Source organism: Phascolarctos cinereus, unplaced genomic scaffold (assembly GCF_003287225.1).
Source record: "Phascolarctos cinereus isolate Bilbo 61053 unplaced genomic scaffold, phaCin_HiC Scaffold_4;HRSCAF=312, whole genome shotgun sequence".
Lineage (NCBI taxonomy): Eukaryota > Metazoa > Chordata > Mammalia > Diprotodontia > Phascolarctidae > Phascolarctos > Phascolarctos cinereus.
This window is the reverse complement of record NW_027555847.1, coordinates 646172592-646192893: the sequence shown is the minus strand read 5'-3', so window position 1 is coordinate 646192893 and position 20302 is coordinate 646172592. Positions and strand designations below refer to the sequence as shown.

General features: G+C 40.1%; 1 protein-coding gene across 4 annotated transcripts in view; it reads right to left on the bottom strand.

The window, feature by feature from the left end:
- Nucleotides 1-20302, bottom strand: part of DENND3 (DENN domain containing 3) — a 117224-nt gene that overhangs the window by 10473 nt on the left and 86449 nt on the right. For 3 of the 4 annotated variants that reach the window (XM_020967046.2, XM_078153774.1, XM_020967047.2), the window contains 6 exons: nucleotides 18151-18321; nucleotides 16026-16155; nucleotides 13568-13675; nucleotides 7646-7785; nucleotides 2322-2482; nucleotides 249-388 (listed from right to left, as the gene is read on the bottom strand). In XM_020967046.2, coding sequence (XP_020822705.1) covers nucleotides 249-388; nucleotides 2322-2482; nucleotides 7646-7785; nucleotides 13568-13675; nucleotides 16026-16155; nucleotides 18151-18321 — 850 coding nt within the window. The remainder of the gene's footprint in view (nucleotides 1-248; nucleotides 389-2321; nucleotides 2483-7645; nucleotides 7786-13567; nucleotides 13676-16025; nucleotides 16156-18150; nucleotides 18322-20302) is intronic. The other variant, XM_020967045.2, reaches the window with a different exon arrangement.

The window sequence follows — 20302 nt, the reverse complement described above, 5'->3', positions numbered from 1 at the left end:
CACAACCACACACACACACACACACATCTATGCATACCCACCCCCATCCCCGGTTTTTACATGTCTCCCTCCTCAGAATGTAAGCCCCTGGAGGGCTTTTATTTGGCTTTTATTTATATCCCCAGCACATAAAAAGGCTTCATCAGTGTTTGCTGTTTTGCTGACTGAAGAGTGAGAATGAACTTAAATAAAATCACAATGCTGTTAGTTCCAAAATACATTTTAACGGTGTGCATCAGCAGACTTACAGCACCAAAGGCGGCCATTATGAAGCTTAATGGAAGTTAGAGTTTGGCATGGCAGGTGAAATTTCCTATTCACTTTCAGGGTACTGACATTCCAAGCAATGATTACTCCATCCAAACTGCATGAATAGACTTCACTGCTGCTGTTAAAAAAAATTAGGACTTACTTTTGTGTATACTTTAATTCAAGAGAGACCATAAGTTATCCTTAAATAAAACTATATGGAAGCCATAGGAACAGTGAACAAATTACATGGAGAAGTAGGGTTAAAATATCAATGCTAAGAAATAAGAACGGCAATTTGATAATGCCAAAAGTTTACTTAAATTTAATCAAGTCAGGGCATGACTTCCTATCCCTGACTATTCCTCTGCCTCTGATGCTTACCACCTACATGTGATCTTGTATAAGTCACTTGGCCTCAGTTTACACATCTGTAAAATAAGAGGGCTTGACTGAGGACCTCTTCAGCTTCTGGTCTATGGCCCTGTGATTCTAGGACTTGTTGCCGGCAGTATTCAATTACATATTACAGGGACTTATTAAATTCTTATGGTGACAATGTTGATGATAAGAATAATAAGAGTTCTCACTTCTAAAGGACTTTTTAGTCCATAAAGTGTTACTCTCACAACAGCCCTTTGAGGCATAATATTATATGGTTAGTAATTAGTAATATTATTACTATCCATTTATAAGATAAGCAAACAGGCCAATCTTGTGAAGCGATCTGGCCCACCACGGCACTGTAGAGGCAGTGGGGTAAGGTGAAGAGAGTTGGTCACAGCACCAGGAAGGCCTGTGTTCATGTGAGACAGCCAGCGTTGGAGCCAGGAAGGCTTGAATTCAGGCCTCACCTCTGATACTTACTGGCCGTGTGACCCTGGGCAAGTGACGTACTCCCTCACTGCTCTGTGCAAATCTCTGAGATTATAAATAGTATAAAAGGTGTTGACTTATATGGATAGAGGGAGTTTCTTAAGCCAATGAAAACACCAGGCTAGGCCCTCATCCCTCTCCCTGTCCATACAACTAATACATGGAGCAGTCAGACCTACAACTCAGTTATCAGAAACCAGATATTGGAGGGCCCCTTCCCCTATAACAGGGATTCTGAATATTTTTTTGTGTCATGGACCCCTCTGGCATCTGGTAAAGCCTACAAGCCCCTTCTCAGAACCAGGTTTTACATTTATTAAACAAAATACAAACAATGACAAAGGACTGTATTGAAACAGATTTATCAAAATTTTTTTTAAAAAACAAGTTCAAAGATCCCAGGCTATACAAACAAAACTTTAAATAGCTGAAAAGCTAAAATACAATTTATAATGCTGAAGTTTAATTTTTAACATAAATGACAGCTAGATACCCAAAAACAAGCCTTATAGTATTAGATTCTAATGAAGACAATATATTACCTTTTCACCTTGTTTTTATTGTTTAATTTTCATGTTAATAACTTACAGTCAGCGAATTTATGTGAAAAAGCTTCCATTATCCAAAATGAAGACAGGACTACATCATGGAGGGAAGGAAGTTAAGTGTCATACAGTCAAATTAGCACTGAATGGTATTCTATTACTGGGCTTCTCTATGTCTGGCTCTGCTACTGATTTCTATGAGTCCCTTCACCTTTCTGGGCCTCAGCATCTTTAGCTGTGAAATGCTGGGGTTGGACTAGATCAGAGGCATCAAAATTGTGCCACTCTTGAATCAAATTAAAATGTAATTGGGAAATGTTTAACAAAATATATAAAAATACACTATAGCACAGATAATATTAATTTGTAGTTTTCTAAATCAATATGCAGCCCATAGGGTTGCATTTCTATTTGAATTTGATACCACTGGATTAGATGATCTAAGGTCCAAATAGAATTAAAATTCTAAGATTTGGCAAAGGGAAAAATGTCATTCAAAAAATTACTGCCCATTTTTATAGCCATGAAGACAATTTCACTCAGATTATGACCTCTTTCCAGAAACAGATTTTAAAACTTTTTTCTTTTTCTAGCATTTTAATTCTTATTAAAAGACACACCATTTATTTCACTTCTTCAGCCTTAACTTACCTAGCTTCTTTATTTCCATCTTCTACAATTAAATCCATGATGCTAGAACGATGATCAGTGAGTTGCTTGTTACAGGACATACTATGAATGTTAATAATGTAAATCATGGAGTCCTGAGAGCCGATCCAAACTTGATTCTGTTCTGCCATCAGCATGCAATTCTGCAAGAAGCAAAGAGACTGAGAATTTCCTTAACAAATGAACAAAATTGAACATTCTGTTGGGAGATATGGGTTCAAGATTTTTGTCTGGTTTTATAGCTTTAAAACAATGTTCAAAAATGAATGATTTTTAACTTATATTAAATGGTATTAATTGATGCAAATTATGGAAACCAATAAAATACTGCTGTTCATGTTAACCATTTACACACAGTTCAATCTAGCCAAAGGACTGAAGTAAATGCAATTATTTCATTTTTGTGTTCCATGATGCTTCTCTCTAATTTTAATCTATTGATACAGATAATACAATGTAAAATTTGACCATGCAGGCAGCGGGAAGCCACTGGAGCTGACTGAATATGGGAGTGAGACAGTCAGACCTGCATATTTGGGAAGATCTCTTTGACAGGTGAGTGGAGAATAGACTGCAGTGCGAAGAGACTTAAGGCACGCAGACCCACCAGCAGACTATTGCAATAGTCCAGGCATGAGGTTATGAAGGCCTGTGCCAGAGTGATTGTGGTGTCATAGAAGGTGTATATGAGAAATATTGAGAAGATAAGCTCTGTGTGTGTCTGTGTATGTAAGAGAGCATCAAAGATGACAAATAGCTCATAAGCTTGGTTTTCTCCCCATTCTGTACTTGTGAAGCTGATTTTTTTTAACACCAAGTGTAAAATGTTATATTAATCCTCATTATATTTCATCTTAAGAGACTGGGTCCAAAGTTCTAGCTAACCAAGAACTTTTTGTATCCTGAATGTCATGTAAAGTCTCTACTGTACATTACTCATAAATACACCACGCATGCCATCTGTGCAATTTACTTAAGTATCTGAAAATAACCTAAGTAATAAATACTCTATTAACCTAAGTAATAAAATACTAAACACAACAGGTCAACTACAGATCTCTGGGAAACTCAAATAAAGACTTCCTTCCAGGTTGACACCAAACACTCTTAAGACAGGATTTTGGGGGTGGGAGGAACACGTGAAAGAATGGAACGCCGCAGCATTTGTCCAGCTTAAGTCTCCTTCCACAGTTGTATCATGTGTCTGTGTCAGGCTTGTTATCCATTTCCCCAAACTTCTTATCTATTCTGTCCAGCTGATTTGCAGTGTATTTCCCCCACAACCTTCTCTCTTCCCTTCCTGCTCCTGTAGATATTTACTCAAAAGTTCTCTGACTTTATGGTTCTTGGACTGCCTCCTATGAGTATGTTTTCTTTTTTTTCTTTTTTTAATATATTATTTAATATCCTACTTTCCCCAATTACATGCCAAGAGAACTTTTAACACTCGTTTTCAAAAATTTTGAGCACCAAATTCTCTCCATACCTCTTTCCCCTCCCCCCTTCATTGAGAAGGCAATTTCATAGACAAGTGCAGTCATGCAAAACTTATTTCCCTATCAGTCATGTTGTGAAAGAAAACACAGACCAAGAAAAAAAAACCCCAAGAATAATAAAGTTTAAAAAAGGATGCTTCAACCTGCATTCAGACTCCATCAGTTCTTTCTCTGGATATGGATAACATTTTTCATCACATGTCCTTCAGAACTGTCTTGGGTCATTGTACTGCTGAGGACCGCTAAATCATTCACAGTTGATCACCATTACAATACTGCTGTTACTGTACATAATATTCTCCTGGTTCTGCTCATTTCACTTTGTATTAGTCCATGAATACATTTTCTTTTTTTTTCTTTATTTTATTTTTTTGGCTAGGCAATGGGGTTAAGTGACTTGCCCAGGGTCACACAGCTAGTAAGTGTTAAAGTGTCTGAGGCCGGATTTGAACTCAGGTCCTTCTGACTCTATCCACTGTGCCACCTAGCTGCCCCAGTATATTTTCTTAATATATAATGCAATTGTTCACCATTACACTTCTCACATTCAGCCCCCTTGCACACACTCAACCTCACACTTATCTACTCTGTTTTCACTGAACAGATTGTCTTCTCACACCTGGAATTCACTCCCCTCCTCACTTCTGCCTGCCACAATCTTGTTCTTCCTAAGAAGCTTAGCCTGTGGGAGACTTGAGAAATTTCAATCCCCTCCTTTCTTTGCTGAGATGGGGGAATCACAGGGTGGGATACTACACGAGTTAGGGAACATCCACAAGAAGGCAAGCAGGTTAGTGAAGTGCCTTGAGATTGTGGCATATGAAGGTCATTTCAAGGAAATGGAGATGGTTAGCCAACAGAACACTTAAATCAGGGGTTCTTAATCTGGGATCTGTGGACGGCTTACAGGGAGCCTCATGAACTTGGATGGGGAAAAACATTACATTGTGATTAAAAAATCTGACAGTTAATACTTTCATGGCCAGAAACAGCTGATGTTTTCCAAGCATCCAACTTATAAGCAGTGGTATAACCTAGATCTGGAGAAAATGAAGCCTAATAACTATTAATATTCCGACCATGCTTTTTTATTAGTAGCACGCTACTGTTGTTCACTTATCTATTATTTGTCATCAGGTTTTTGGTCACTGATCACATCAAAGGCCAAAGGGTCCAGGAGATAACACCTGCTCCACCTCCCCCTTCCACTCACAACTACAAATGCAAATTCACTACGACTAATGACATGCTGCTGAGGTTAAATCTGGGTTGTCAGAGCTCTTTTGGGTCAGGGAGGTATCACTGGTCCATAACTGCCTCATGCACTGCTAGTGTAGTGCAATAGTTCTCAAATGGTGGCCCAAGATTTCCAGGAGCCCTCCAGGAAAGCTGTGGTCTTCTCTCCTTTATTACGTGTGTTTTTAATGGCGGTGGGTTTTTAACCTTTGTTATTGGTATGAATTAACATAATTAAATAGCCAATGCTATTTAACATACATCCCTAAATACTTAACTTACTACTAAAAGGAAGAGGATTGGGTTTACCAAATATGTCAGCATATTCAGGGATGAACATTACCATTGGCTCTTCCCTGAGGAAAAGGAGATGGATAAAGTGAGACCTAGAAAGATAACATGACTTCTCCATGGTAACAAGCTAACAAGCAAAGGACTCTGGGAGGAAATGGGGAAGGGCCAATGGTAACTCTAATTTTCTGGTACGCTGGCACAACAGTCAATGTTCTATGCCTGGGATCAAAAGAAGAGCAAGAATCTGACTCGTCAAATTATTAACGACGATTCTTCAAATTGGAAGACAAGCAATTATTCTTAGCATTTGAGACATCAAAATACAAAAAAAAAATGGACACTCTAACAGCATAAAAGACTCACGAGATGATTGCTCTATTTTGTGAATTTGATTGGAAGCAGTCTGAGATCTAATCCTCAAAGCACGTAAAAGTAATTAAAATTTCTGTTTTAAATTACTGGACAGAAAAACATGAGCAACGTGTTTTATATATATCATCTCATTTTATCCTCCCAACGATCCTGTGAAGTAGGAGCTATTAGTATCCCCATTTTACAGATCGGGAAACTAAGTCTGAAAGAGGCTGAGTGACCTGACCAGGGTCACATAGTGAGGTGGTGAATAAGGCAGAATTTGAACTCAGGTTTTCATGACTTTTAAGTCCAGCACTCTATCGACTGTGCTACCTGGCTGCCTATCCATATAGATTCTGTTCCTTTGAGCCCATCATGGTATTCATCAGTAAGTATACTTGGTAGAGTGGAAAGAATGCCAGAGTTGGAGAGAAGCCTTTGATTTGAATCTCAGCTCCCGCCCTTACTGCACATGTAATTCTGGGAAAATGATTTCATTGCACCTTTCCACACCTCAGTTTCCTCACCTGTAAAATGGGGTAATAGCATTTCCCCAATCTGCCTCACAGGGTTTTAGTGAAAAAGTAACTTGTAGCATTTATAAAGTACAATGTAAGTGTAAGCTAGTCTAACACGGCGGCTAGGTGGCACAGTGGATAGTGCACTGGGCTGGGAATCAGGAAGACTCATCTTCCTGAGTTCAAACCTGGGCTCAGACACATACTAGCTGTGTGACCCTGGGCAAGTCACTTACCCCTGTTTGCCTCAGTTTCCTTACCTATAAAATGAGCTGAAGAAGTAAACGGCAAACCACTCCAGTATCTTTATCAAGAAAACCCCAAAATGGGGTCACGAAGAGTTGGACATTACTGAAACAACTGAACAATAATCTTGCTCTTATTTGGGCAGCTAGGTGGTGCAGTGGATAGAATGTTGGCCCTGGAATCAGGAGGACTTGAGTTCAAATCTGGCCTCAGACACTTAGTAGCTGTGTGACCCTTGGGCAAGTCACTTAACCCTGTTTGCCTCAGTTTCCTCATCTGGAAAATGAGCTGGAGAAGGAAATGGCAAACCACTCCAGTATCTTTGCCAAGAAAACCCCAAATGGGGTCATGAAGAGTTGGACACAACTCAAACTGACTAAATGACAGCAACTAAAGTATAATGAAGCCAACTTATATGAAGCAGAGTATTTTAGATTTAAGTTTGATAATTCAGTAAATTAAGAGGAGTTATATGATATTATAACACATTGTTATTGTTGGTGTTCATCCTTCATTTTTTTTTTAAGGCAGTCGGGGTTAATTGACTTGCCCAGGGTCACACAGCTAGTAAGTATCAAGTGTCTGAGACCAGATTTGAACTCAGGTCCTCCTGACTCCCGGGCCAGTGCTCTATCCACTGCGCCACCTAGCTGCCCCCTCATCCTTCATGCTTGAAGAAGACCAACGATAGCATGAGTGTGATGTCTTGACTTGTGCTCACACTGGATGTAAGTGAGGCAGGGCTGCTAAAGTCCTCATTCTCTCCTTCTGAATCATCAAAGTCCAGTAGCAAGACAAACGTTAAGATGACTAGCAGTGGCCCAGGATGCAGTGGGTGACCTTAGCCTCCCAGGTCTCAGTATGTCTGAGGCAGGCCTATCCAATAACAAAGGGCTAGGTAAGAACTGAGATTAAAGACAGTCTAACTTACCTTCATAAAAGTATCAATCTGGGTAAGGAAGATCCTTAAAGTTTCTGGCCAGAACAGAAAACAATTGCTATTTACACTCATTCTAATATTCTGGGGTAAAATGGATCTGATTTATATTGGGGCCTTAGTCTAAAATTTCCAGAATTTGAGAAAAGAAATACTAGCAAGTTGGAAAATAGGCATGAGGAGAGAACCACAGGTGGGAAAGAACACGCCCTCCTTGTTACTCACCAACTTAGCAGTGCCTACTTTAAAGGACTGCTGATGGATTGTCCAGGAGGATGCATCAAACACAATCACTTTGCCTTCACTTAAAGCACACCACAGTTTGGGACGAGCATCTTCAATCTTTTCTGCTGGATCAAGATGTCCTAAAAAAGAAAAAAAGGAAATAGATTCTCAAACTTCAAAAGGAAATTATTACTGTAGTGCACAGAAAATAAAAATGCTAAATGATTCTTCATAAGCAAATCTTTTAAGAGGTAGGAATCTATCAATTCCTCAAATAAGTCTTTTTTTTTGTATTAAAAAAGACAGAAATCAGGTTTCTCTTTTATTTTGTTTCCCAAGTTTCTTTTTAAAATCTTGTTCATCACTAACACAAAAAATGATTAGTCACGAGATAAAAAGAAAGGCAGGCTGTTAACATGATGGTGATTCTGCTTGGCAAGGAAGTTGTGGGTACATATGCTCTACCACATTCACTCAATCAACATTTGTTAGGCACCTACTATGTGCCAGGCACTGTGTTAAGGGCAGAGAGATGAAAAAAGAGGCAAAAGACAGTCCCTACCCTCAAGGAGCTTACAATCTAATGGGGGAGACAACATGCAAACAAATACATAGAAACAAGCTATATACAGGATAAACAGGAAATAATTAACAGAGGTAAGGAACTAAAATTAAGAGGGATTGGGACAAGTTTCCTATGAAAAAATGGGATTTTATTTTGGACTTGGAGGGAAGTCAGTAGGTGGAGTTGAGAAGAAAGAACATTCCAGGCATGGGGAGGATAAGCAAGTGAAAATGCCCAGAGCCAAGAGATGGAGTGTCTTGTTTGTGGAACAGCCAGGAGGCCAGTGTCACTAGACTGATGAGTACAGGTTGGGAGTAAGGTGTAAGATGACTGGAAAGATAGAAGGGCTAGGTTATGAAGGGCTTTGGATGCCAAATAGAGTATTTTACATTTGATCCTGGAGGCAAAAGGGAGCCACTGTAGTTTACTGAGTAGGAAGGAGTGACATGATCAGACCTGCGATCTAGGAGAAATCACTTTAGCGGCTGAATGAAGGATGGATTGGAGCAGGGAGAGAAGAAGAAAAGTAGAATTTTGGGTTGAGGAATCACGAGTACACAAATGCATCATTTACCAGGGAAAGTTATCATAAGTTAAAAAAAGAAAATGAAATGCGAGCGAGCAAAATCAGATTTAACACAATGGTAAAACTTGTCACTTGCAAAATTTAGGGCCGGAAAATAATCTAAAAAAATCATCTAGTCCAATGTTTTATTTTGTAGATGAGGACATTGGGTTCAAAAAGTCAACTTTATGAGGAGAATATGGGGGAAGCATGTTTATCTGAACAGTTTATCTGGAAAAGCACTGGGGGTTTTAGTTGATCCTGTCAGACCAGTGAGTCAGCTGTAACAGCTAAGAAAACTGATAAAACCTCTGGATGCATTAAGAGAGGCAGAGTGTGCAGGCCTATGGTGGTGATAACCTTAGCCCAGTCAGACCACATCTGGAGTACCAGGTTCAGTTCTGGGCATCACATTTTAGGAATGACACTGATAAGCTGTAGAGCCCAAGGAGAAATAACTTGGATGGTAAAGAGTTTATGATCAAACCAGACGAGAATCAGTAAAGGAAATGAATGACGGTCAGCCTGGAAAAGAGAAGACTTGGCAAGACGTACTGGGAGTGATCAATCAAGTATATGACTGCGGTCACGTATTATCATTGTTGGTTTGCTAGGTGGCACCATAGTGCACAGAGTGCTGGTCTTGCGCAGGAGGACACATCTCCCTGAGCTCAAATCTGGTTCCAGACACTTACTAACTGTGTGACGCTGGGTAAGCCCCTTAACTCTGTTTGCCTCAATTTCTCATCTGTCAAATGAGCTGAAGAAGAAATGGCAAACCACTCCAGCATCTTGGCTAAGAAAACCCAAATGGAGTCAATGAAGAGTTGGACACAAGTGAAAACAACTGAACACAAGAAATTATTCTTCTTGGGAATAAGAAGAGAAAACTAAGAGCAGTGAACAGAAGTTGCAAAGAGACAAATATTAGCTTGCAAGAATACTAACAATTAGAATTACCCCAAAATGGGATCAGCTCCTTTAGGAAGTGGTGGGTTCCCCATAACTGAGGGTTATCAAGCAAAAGCCAAATGAGTGACCACTTGGGTATGTCATAGAGAGGTTCTTGTTCAGGCCTAGGTTGGATTACATCATGGAGTCTCAGCCCAGGAATTCTGGTGAAGCCTATGGTCCTCTTTTCAGAATAATGTTTCAAAATGCGTAAAATCAAATGCATAGAATTAAAAGGGAAACCTCTTATAGGGAAAATAAAGCTCTAATCTTTTCCCATCTGAACTCATGAACCTGCTGGGTCAGTGTACCCCAGATTAAGAATCCCTGGACTAGATGGTCATGGAGGTCACTTCTAATTGTGACATCCACTGACTCGATAATCTTTTATAGCATGACGTCACAAGGATTTGAATAGGTTTCCTTTCAAGTTGCTGGATGCGGCACGTATATGCAAAATGAGAGACAAAGCCACAACTTATAAAAGTGTCCTTGAATGCATGCACCTCGAATACTATACTACACTTACACTGATTCTCACTTGTTTCCTTCATCATCATCATCCTCATCATCATCACTTACATTTTATAGTGCTTTAAGTTTTACAAAACACTTTATAAACATTATCTCATTTGATCCCCACAAAAACACGGGGAGGTAGGTAGGTGCTACTATTATTCCCATTTTATAGCTGAGGAAAGTGAGGCAGATGTGCCCAGGGTCACAAAGATATTAGGTACCTGAGGCCAAATTTGAGCTCAAGTCTTCCTGACTCCAGGTCCAGTGCTCTATCTACTGCAACACCTAGTCGTTCCAATTCTTCTCCATCCTAAAAGCAACTTTAACTGAACGTGATAATTGTCCATTTGAACTACTTGTTCTATTTGAAGGAATCAACTTCTCTTTTCCTTTTTTTTTTTTGGTGAGGCAATTGGGGTTAAGTGACTTGCCCAGGGTCACACAGCTAGTGAGTATTATGTGTCTGAGCCCGGATTTGAATTCAGGTCCTCCTGACTTCAGGGCTGGTGCTCTATCCACTGTGCCACCTAGCTACCCCAAGGAATCAACTTCTCATTGATTGAAGGCTCAACTTCTTGTCTATTTGAAGGAATGCATGTGCATTGCTTCAAATAAAAATAAAATATAAATAAATAAAATAAAATAAAAATAAATCAATAAAAAGAAAAAGAAATACTCTTTTTGGAATAAATTCAATTAACAGAAGGTAATATGTTTCTATGACTTTTCATGGAATTGACAACTAAAACGAAAAAAATCTTATTAAAGGGACAGCAAGAAGCACTGTGGTGTTTATCACGTGCAGAGGGCCAGCCTTCAACAGTTCAACAGAGGGAACAACACTGGATTTGGAGTGAGGCAATCTGCACCTGAATTCCAGCTCTGCCCCTTACTCACTGTTACCTTTCATGTCTCCGGACTTCAGCCTACCCAACCCTAAAGAGGGAAGGCAGGACCTATTGACATCTGAGGTCATTCTAGCCCTAAATCTAGGGTATTATGATACCATGAATAAGTGGTTATTAAATGCCCACCATGTACAAGGCCCTGTGCTAGGCACTGGGGCACAGAGGTCCTGTGCCACTGGAGCCAGACTGAGAGAAGCTTTAAATGCTAAGCAGAAGAGTTGGTATTTTATCCTAGACAAAGGGAGACACTTTAGTGGAGAAGTCAAACGTTCACACCTGCGTTTTAGGGATATCAGTTTGGTGGTTGTGTGGATGATGGCTTAGAGAAAGGAGTAACTGGAAAGCAGAAGACTAGTTAGGAGACTATTGACGATGTCCAGGATTGAGCTAGGGGGATGGCCACGCTGGTGGGGATGCAAGAAGTGTTGTGGACTCAGAATTGATACAACTTGATGCCTGATTGGTTATGGGCGATAAAGCAGAGATGAGCATGACTCCCAAGTCTTGAACTTGGGAGAACAGAAGGATGATGGCGCTCTCAACAAAGATGGGGAAGTGAGGAGACGGGGAAGGTTTATGGGGAAAGATGAGTTTTGTTTTGGATATGTTAATGCTTGTGAGATATATGGTGGAGAAATCTAGGAGACAGGCAGGGAAGTCTCATGAAAGAGATGAGGGCAGACTATGTAGATTTGGGAATCATCTTCATAAAGGCGATAAAGGAACCAAAGGAAACTGAGTGGATTACTAAGAGGGAGCATGCAGAGAAAAAAGAGAAGAGGAAAATCTGTGTTTGCGGATGGAACATGGATGGTGAATCAGTAAAGGAGAATAAAGAAAGAACAGTCAGACGAGTCAGAGGAGACCCACAAGATAAAAATATGAATAAGCAAGACAGAGTATCCAGGAGGAAGGCTGATTAAATTGTTTCAAAAGATGCAGGGAAGTAAAAAAAGGATGAGAACTGAAAAAAGGCCACTGAATCTAGCAATTAAGAGTTTGTAGGTAACTTTGGAAAGAGCAATTTCAGTTGAGTGGCAGGGTTGTGAACCAGATTACAAGGTACTGAAAAATGAGTGAGAAGCAATGAAGTCGAGGGAACGAGTGTAGATAGCTAATTTTTTAGGTGTTTGCTTAAAAATTGGAAAAATAGGAAAGGATATAGGAGAACAGCTTGAGGTAATGGAAGATTCAAATGATACTTTTTAAAGACAGAGTGCAGACGGAATCTGGGCATGTTTTCAGTCAGCAAGGAAGAAGCCAGGGAAAAAAGACACTCAAGGTCTGTAAAAAAAAAAAGTGGAGATGATCAAGGGATGATCAGAGCTCTCAGAGAAGATGGGAGAGGGTGGGATCAATTTTACAAGGAGATCCATTCTATACTGCTATGTGACTTTGTTCAGCAATATTCAGCAGCATGTAAGGAGAAGCAGAGGAAGTAGATGGTGAGAGTGGTGTTTGGGAAAGCATGAACAGCAGTAGGCTAGGGAAGAAGGCATTTAAAGGGAGGCATCAGTGTAAAGTTGACCTGACCAACTATAGAGTCAAGAATGTAAAGTGAGGATACTTAAGTCAGAACAGAGATGATAGAGTGGGAAAGCTGGCAAGGATGGAGTGACTAGAGGTTGCAAGGACCACGACAAATAGTTTTAGGATGAATGAAGAAGAAGAGAAGGACAGAGAGAAAGATAAGACATTGACAGAAACTTTTCAGAGTTTTGGATCATGTAGGTTGAATAATGATGGGTGATGGTGAGACCAAAGGTATGATAATTTCTGTGCCTGACTGGGATGGAACGAAGGGAAGGCTGATGAAGTGGTAGGTCAGGATGCTTGAGGGCATATCACCATGTACAATGATGTCCCACCTAGAGTGGAAAAGAAGAATGAGGCAGGGGCTGAACTTGAGAAGGTCGGGGGAAGACTAATCCAAGGGTCAGCAGACTAAAACAACTAAGATATGGGTAGGATGATACAGATAAATATGAGCTATTGTCATCATTATTACAGATAAAATGAATATCAAACCAGAAAAAGTTGCTGAGTGATGTCAGCTAAAAAAGGATTTGGAAGTGGCAGGTGTGTGTGGGAATAATAGTTATTTCAATTCCTCCTACTGGCCAGTGGGTCAGGATTTTTAAGAGAGAAGAAGCAACTAGGACTGGAGAAAGTGCCTAAGGCTGCAGCATCTTCTGTGAGGAGACAGGTTTTCATGAGTGCAAGATGGAAGAAGTAGGATATACAGAGAGGCAGGAACAGCTTCCTCCAGAACAGGCAGCCCTGCCCACATTTATATAACTTCTTTCCAATTCTCCACCTCACCCCAAGGCTGCCCTTAACTTAAAATATAAACTAATGTTTGTTTAAAAATGCCAACCTCCCCTACCTCCCCCTCCCCCCTGCACCCAACTCACCTGGTGTGTATAACAAGATATCTATGGCCTGTGGGCAAGTTTCTCCTAAGGAGGGATTTATTTTATGCTTCAGTGTTTCTGAAGTTGTTTTTGGAACTGACATAGGCACTAAAATAGATGAAGCAAATGGTTTGAAAATTAGTTAAGTTTGCAAGAGTGGCATTTATTTTATTTTTTTTTAAATTTTTTTAATTTTGATTTATCAACAATCACTTCCATATGCTTTTGAGTTGTAAAATTTTTCTCTCCCTTCCTCCCCAAGACAGCGCACAATCTCATATAGGCTATACATTTACATTCCTATTAAACACATTTTCACTTTAGTGAAGTTGTAAGTAAAAATTAAAACCAATAGGAGGAACCATTCAAAAGAGGAGATAAAACTCAACAGAAGAAAAAAAACCGATAGCAATTCAACTTCCATAGCTCTTTCTTTGGATGTGGATCGCATTTTCCATCACGAGGCCTCTGGGGATGTCTTAGACCCTTGTATTGCTGAGAAGGGTTAAGTTTATCAAAAGAGTGGCATTTATTGATCACCCACCACACACATGCAAGGCATGATGCTAACTGCAAAGTATACAAAGACAAGGGAGATGGCATTATTTCTAGGGAAGATAACACGTGTACAGATAATTTTATGAAAAATGATATAAAGTAATTGTGAGAGGGAGAGAGCACTCAATTGGGGTGACTGGTAAAGGCCTCCTGTAAGGCACAGGACTTAGGCTATACTCTGAAGGATAACCCAATGATCTCATGATTTCTTCTTTCTCTACTGAACTACAGTTTTGTTTTGTTTTGTTTTTGTGGGGAGAAGAGAGGCGGGAAATTTGTTAAAAGGACATATAATATTTGTATAGCAATAATTTGTATTATATGAGTTATAATATTAATAATGTGTACTATAATTAATAATCCCAATATATGAGACATAACATATATTATAAAGAATTATATTATATTATGAAAAAGATAGCTTAGATGGCTCAGTGGATAGAGTGCTGGGCCTGGAGTCAAGAAGACCTGAGTTTAAATTTAGCTCACTCACTAGCTGTGTGACCCTGGGCAAGTCACTTAACTTCTATGCCTAATCTACCGGACAAGGAGATGGCAAACCACTCCAGTATCCTTGCCGAGAAAACTCCATATGGTATCATGAAGAGTCAGATATGACTTAACAAATGAACAACGACGACAACAACAATTTTGTAAAGTATCTAGCATTTATATAGTGGTCACTCAATCCTCACAATAACCTGGTGAAATAGGAGCTGCTATTATCCCCATTTTATAGATAAGGAAACTGAGGCAAACAGAGGTGAGACGACTTGTCCAGGATCACATAGCTAGTAAAGTGTCTGAGGAAGGTATGAACTCAGGTCTTTTTGACTTCCAGGCTTCGTGCTCTATCCACCGAGCCACCTAGCTGCCCAATACACACACACACATTCAGATTTAACAATCTTGGAAGATTCTCCATTACGTCATAGATTCATGCCTCTGGAATATAACAAACTTTCTATTGGTAAGTCCAGTCAACAAACGGACACCTTGGCACCCTTCAGAAGAGAATCCCCAATCACCACTCTCTGATCACTCTGACCCTTAGGAGATGACCTCTTTGGTGATGGCACCTATCGGTTTATTACTTGAAGTGGGTCCCAGAACCCTTTTCTTGGGAAGTGTGTTCTACTATTACTCTTGTTAAAGGAGGCCTCTTTCTCTTCTCTTCTGTCATATCTCTTTCTTCCTGACACAGGGCAGGACCCCCTTCTTCACTTTGTTTTTTACCTTGAAGCCCTGATTCTGCTTCTTAAAGGAACACTTCATTCATCCTGATGGCCTGGAGAGTGAAGCCTTGTTCCTCTCCTTCTCCTACAGAAAGGAGACCTTCCTGTACTTTGGGTACAAGTGGTAGTCACTTGATGGGCATAAAAATAACTATCTCACGCACATGCTATGCACGTCATTGCAAAATTCTCTGGATCCTGCTGGAATGAGATTCCCCGTGCTGAGTCTTCTTGGGAATTCCTGTGGTCAGCCCTCATGGTAAATCGTTCTGATTAACTGGGACAGTCTTTAAAGAGTTAATTGGAGGTTTTAAAAAAGAAACAATTTCTAGTCCTATTTTCTAGCTGAATTTGCTAATTTGCCTTGGAGGTTGCACAGTTTCCACTGAGAGCTGTACAAAAAACGAAGATTTTTCAGTAGATCATTTCACAATTAAGCAATAACAGCAAGTAAACTGCACGCATGCCAAAATAAAGAACAAGACATTAAATTAATTCCAAAGGAAAAATAATCCTCCCTAACTTCAAAACTCCCTCCATTTAAACAATCCCTAGAAATGAAATTATCTGAGACAACTAGGGCAGCGATTTTGAATGATATCACCAAATGCCGTTTTGATGAGAAACAGGATCGCATAATGCTATTCCAAAAATATTAATCTTACTTTCAGTCTTCATCTTATCAAAATAAGATAATTTGGAGGCAGCATAAATGGCATTTGGTGACTGAAGCGCACCAACCACAGCATCCATTAGCAGAACATTGGTCAGTGCTTGCTGGATATACTGGGGATCCTAGAAGAAAAAGAACCCGCAAATCCATGTCAAATTACTCATCTGTTTAAGGGCGGCAGCGCCACACGAGCTTCCATTAGCTTTTGAATTTTCAATTTTCTCCCCCTTCCCAAGACAATGTGAAATAGGCTCTACGTATACATTCATATTAATCCAACTACTTTCATTCAACACAGGCTGGGTACTCCACCTCCCTCCTGTGCTCAGATAAATTCTTCTGGAATTAAGTATCTCCAGTAATGCTGTAAGCAACTTGAGGGCAGGTTTATTGTTTTGTCTTCTTTATCTCTGCCCCCATGCCTTATACATAGTAGGTGTTTAATACATGCTTGAAATGAAGATGTTTTTACAGAAACAATTAATAATACATTTCTATTTTTAAGGCATTAAAATAACATAGACTGAAATGTCCTATGCATTTAAGACTTTTGTATAGATTTTTTTCTTACTCTAAACTCAATACAGCCTATACTAATGAAAAAGAAAACATACAACATAGTTAATAAAACCAAATGGATAACTCCCCAGCTGGACTGGAAGGTCACAGAACCACAGAATTGTGAGATTCTTAGTACTCTCTTCTTCCTTTTCTGCCTGTCTACCTCTATCCCTACAGATGCAGAAAAAAGGCAAAGCGGTAGTGCCATTTTGTGGTTTTGTCCAGTTCATGCATAGCTGTAGCCAGAAATGTCATTACTTGATCAAGTACCTTTTTGTGCTTAGCTGGAACCACAGGCACAGTTTTGAGCCTAGGCACACACTCAAAGTCTTTCCCATGTGGTGGGATCCACTTGAGCTAATTTTTGGTTGATTTAACTGGGTCACTTCCATGCCATGAAGAGGCATCAGAATAATAGGGAAAGGATGTAGTTGTGTATTGGTGGAAAGAGTAACCAAGCTGCAGAAACCACATGTATAACATACCACAAGTCAAAAGATAGTTTTATACATTTTATTGGAAAAAAGTAGACTAACAAATGTTAGAAGTATATGTATGGGGGGCAGCTAGGTGGTGCAGTGAACAGAGCTCCAGTCTTGGAGTCAGGAGGACCTGAGTTCAAATCCAGACTCAGACACTTGACATTTAATTAGCTGTGTGACCGGGGGCAAGTGACTTAACCCCAACTGCCTCACCCAAAAGAAAAAATAGTATATGTGTGAGCAATTAATGGATTTGGGCATACAGCATGTTTCAGTGCAAAGCTCAATGATTAGGTCTTTTAGAATGGGCCCAATACTGTTGACTGAAAAAACTTTTTTTTTTCTTTTTGGTGAGGCAATCAGGGTTAAGTGATCTGCCCAGGGTCACACAGCTAGCAAGTGTCGGAGGGCACATTTGAACTCAGGTCCTCCTGACTCCAAGGCCTGCGCCACCTAGCTGCCCAACTGAAAAATTTTTTTAAAGATTTTACCAATCATTTTAAGTGTTTACAGCCAAGTCAAGGGAGAGAGGGGTAAAAATTAAAAATTAAAAAATCTCAGGTGAGATCTACTCCTGGTTGGCCATATCCAACACAGTCAAGCTTCTTTGTAACTTCTCCCTCTTACCCAGAACTAGAGCAGTGGCAGCCAGGTATGAGACGGGGGCAGACCAGGTGGTAGCTGGGGGATGGGGGTGGAGAGGAGGAAGCTGTCAACACAGGCACCAGGGTATCTGTCATCTTGTTTCCTAACCTACTTCTCTCCTAGTTCTTGATTTTTCTTTCCACGTGAGATAGTTACCCACCCAAGTGCTACCAAGTCTTTTTTTGGAGACAGGCAATATGGTCTTTTTGAGATTTTGATAATTAAGACCTCATTGGACCTAATGCAGAAACAGCTTGGTTATCTGCAGGAGACTGCAATGTGGACATCAGGTTCAAACGACTGCATTTTACGGGACCAGTGCCTAAGAGCTCAGCAGTTTGACATTCTGGCAAAAGAAACTGAGGCAATGAGATCAGCATTGATTAAAAGCAACAGACAAATAAACAATTCAACCTCAACTTCTCTGACCTTATAATCATCAGCCATTTTCTTTCCGGCCCACATCTCCTTCACCATCAGGTGCCAAAGGTCACACTCTGTTTTGAGATTAGCCTCAAAGACTTCCTTTCTGGAAACAGTTTTAATTTTCAGAGTGGGTATCCTCAGAACCAGAAAGGCTACAGTTGTACTTTTCACTTCCTGTAATCAAAAGGGAAAGAAAAAAAAGGTGGATTATAGACTGACATTATTGTTGTTCAGTCACTTAGTTGTGTTGACTCCTCATGATCCCATTTGGGGTGGTTTGCCATTTTCTTCTCCAGCTTATTTACAGATGAGGAAACTGAGGCAAACAGGGTTAAGTGACTTGCCCAGGGTCACACAACTAGGAAGTGTCTGAGGCTGAATTTGAACTCAGGTCCTCTTGACTGCAGGGCTGGTATTCTATCCACTCCATCACTTAGCTGCTCCATAGACTTCCAAAGCACCTCCCTCTATCCCCCCAAAATCCCCAAGATAAAACCAAACCTTTACCAATTTCAACTAATTGGAGAAGAAAGTAAATTGAATTTTTGTTTGAATTAAGGAATATTCTTAAAGATGCGCAGTGTTGCCATCTGTTAATTAGTACATACTTGAAGGGTGGCCAAAGAGTTCATAGATTCTACAACCGGAAGGAACGTCAGAGGTCATTCATCCCAGCTTTCTCATTTGACAGATAAGGAAACTGAGCCCCAGAGGGGTCAAGAGACATGCTGAGATAACAGCTGGTTAGGGGCATGGCTGGGAGTAGCATCATTTGAGAGCTGCTTTAATAAATGGGAAAATTACAATTAGGAGCATGCCAGCTGTTAGCACATAATTCATTTCTTTGAAAGCTTTTTAAAAGAATTTATTTTCTTAAGTACTTAAATACTTCTTAAGATTTCTAGCAGGATGTTTGGGAAGACTGGCCTCTGAGGTCCCTTTCAGTTCTAGATCCTATGATAATAATAGTAATAATAATAACAACAACAACAACAAAAATATTAAGGATTTGCATAGCACTTTAAGGTTCACAAAGTGCTTTATAAATATTATTTCATTTTAGACTCACAATAACCCTGTGAGGTAGGTGCTATTATTATCCCCATTTTACAGTTGAGAAAACTGAGGCAGACAGAGGTTAAGTGACTTGCCCAGGTTCACACAGTTAGGAAGCATCTGAGGCCAGAGTTGAATTCAGGTCTTCCTGACTCCAGGCCCAGAGCTTTATCCACTGTGGCTAATTATACAAGTAGTATAAAGTTTCCCCATTTCCTAGATAGAAAAAAATGATTAGTTTTAGAATAAACTTTGCATTTAAAAGACAACTGTTAAACATAGAAAAGCTTGCATGCTAGAAATATAAGTAGTAATAGTAACACTTAAATATGCTAAAAACTAATACTAATAGTTAGCATTGATATTGCACTTTAAGGTTTGTAAGTAAATTTCCATATATTATCGCTTTTGATTCTCACAATAACTCTGGGAAGTAGGAGTTGTTATCATCATCCCCTTTTTACTGAAGAGGAAACTGAGGCAGCAGAGGTTAAATGACTTGTCCAAGGGTCACACAATTAGTATCTGAAGCAAAATTTGAACTTAGGGTCTTCCTGAATCCAAGCCTAGCTTTCTAGCTACTATTCCACTTAACTGCTGATTTTACACTGTGATATAACAAAGTTGTTTCTTCTTCACCAGAGATCAATGCCCTGACCACTTCACATCAAGCAACCTGAAACCAAGAGTCTTGGCAATGGCAATGACCACCAAACTGCCAGACCTCCTTCCAGTCCGGCTTCCAAAGTCATCGCTGAGGAGGGGCCCACCTTTCTCATCCCCACCAGCGACAACTGCTAGATAAACACCAACAAGTAGATGAACAGCTGAGCCATGTAAATGGCAGCATTGCTCCTCTCTACCCTTGCCCCGAAACCACCAGTCCTGCATACAGGCCTTACAGTCATCCTCTGGTGGAGTAAATCCTGAGACAAGAGAGCAGCCATGCTCTCAAACTACAACTCAAAAGACAAGCAAGCTGGCCTAACTGAAGCCGCAAGCCACACTGAGAGAGAGAAAGCAGGCAGCATGGGCCTGGCAAGTCAGACTGATGTCATGACCGTATCCACCATCTCCCCTCAGACCCCGGTGGAGAAAG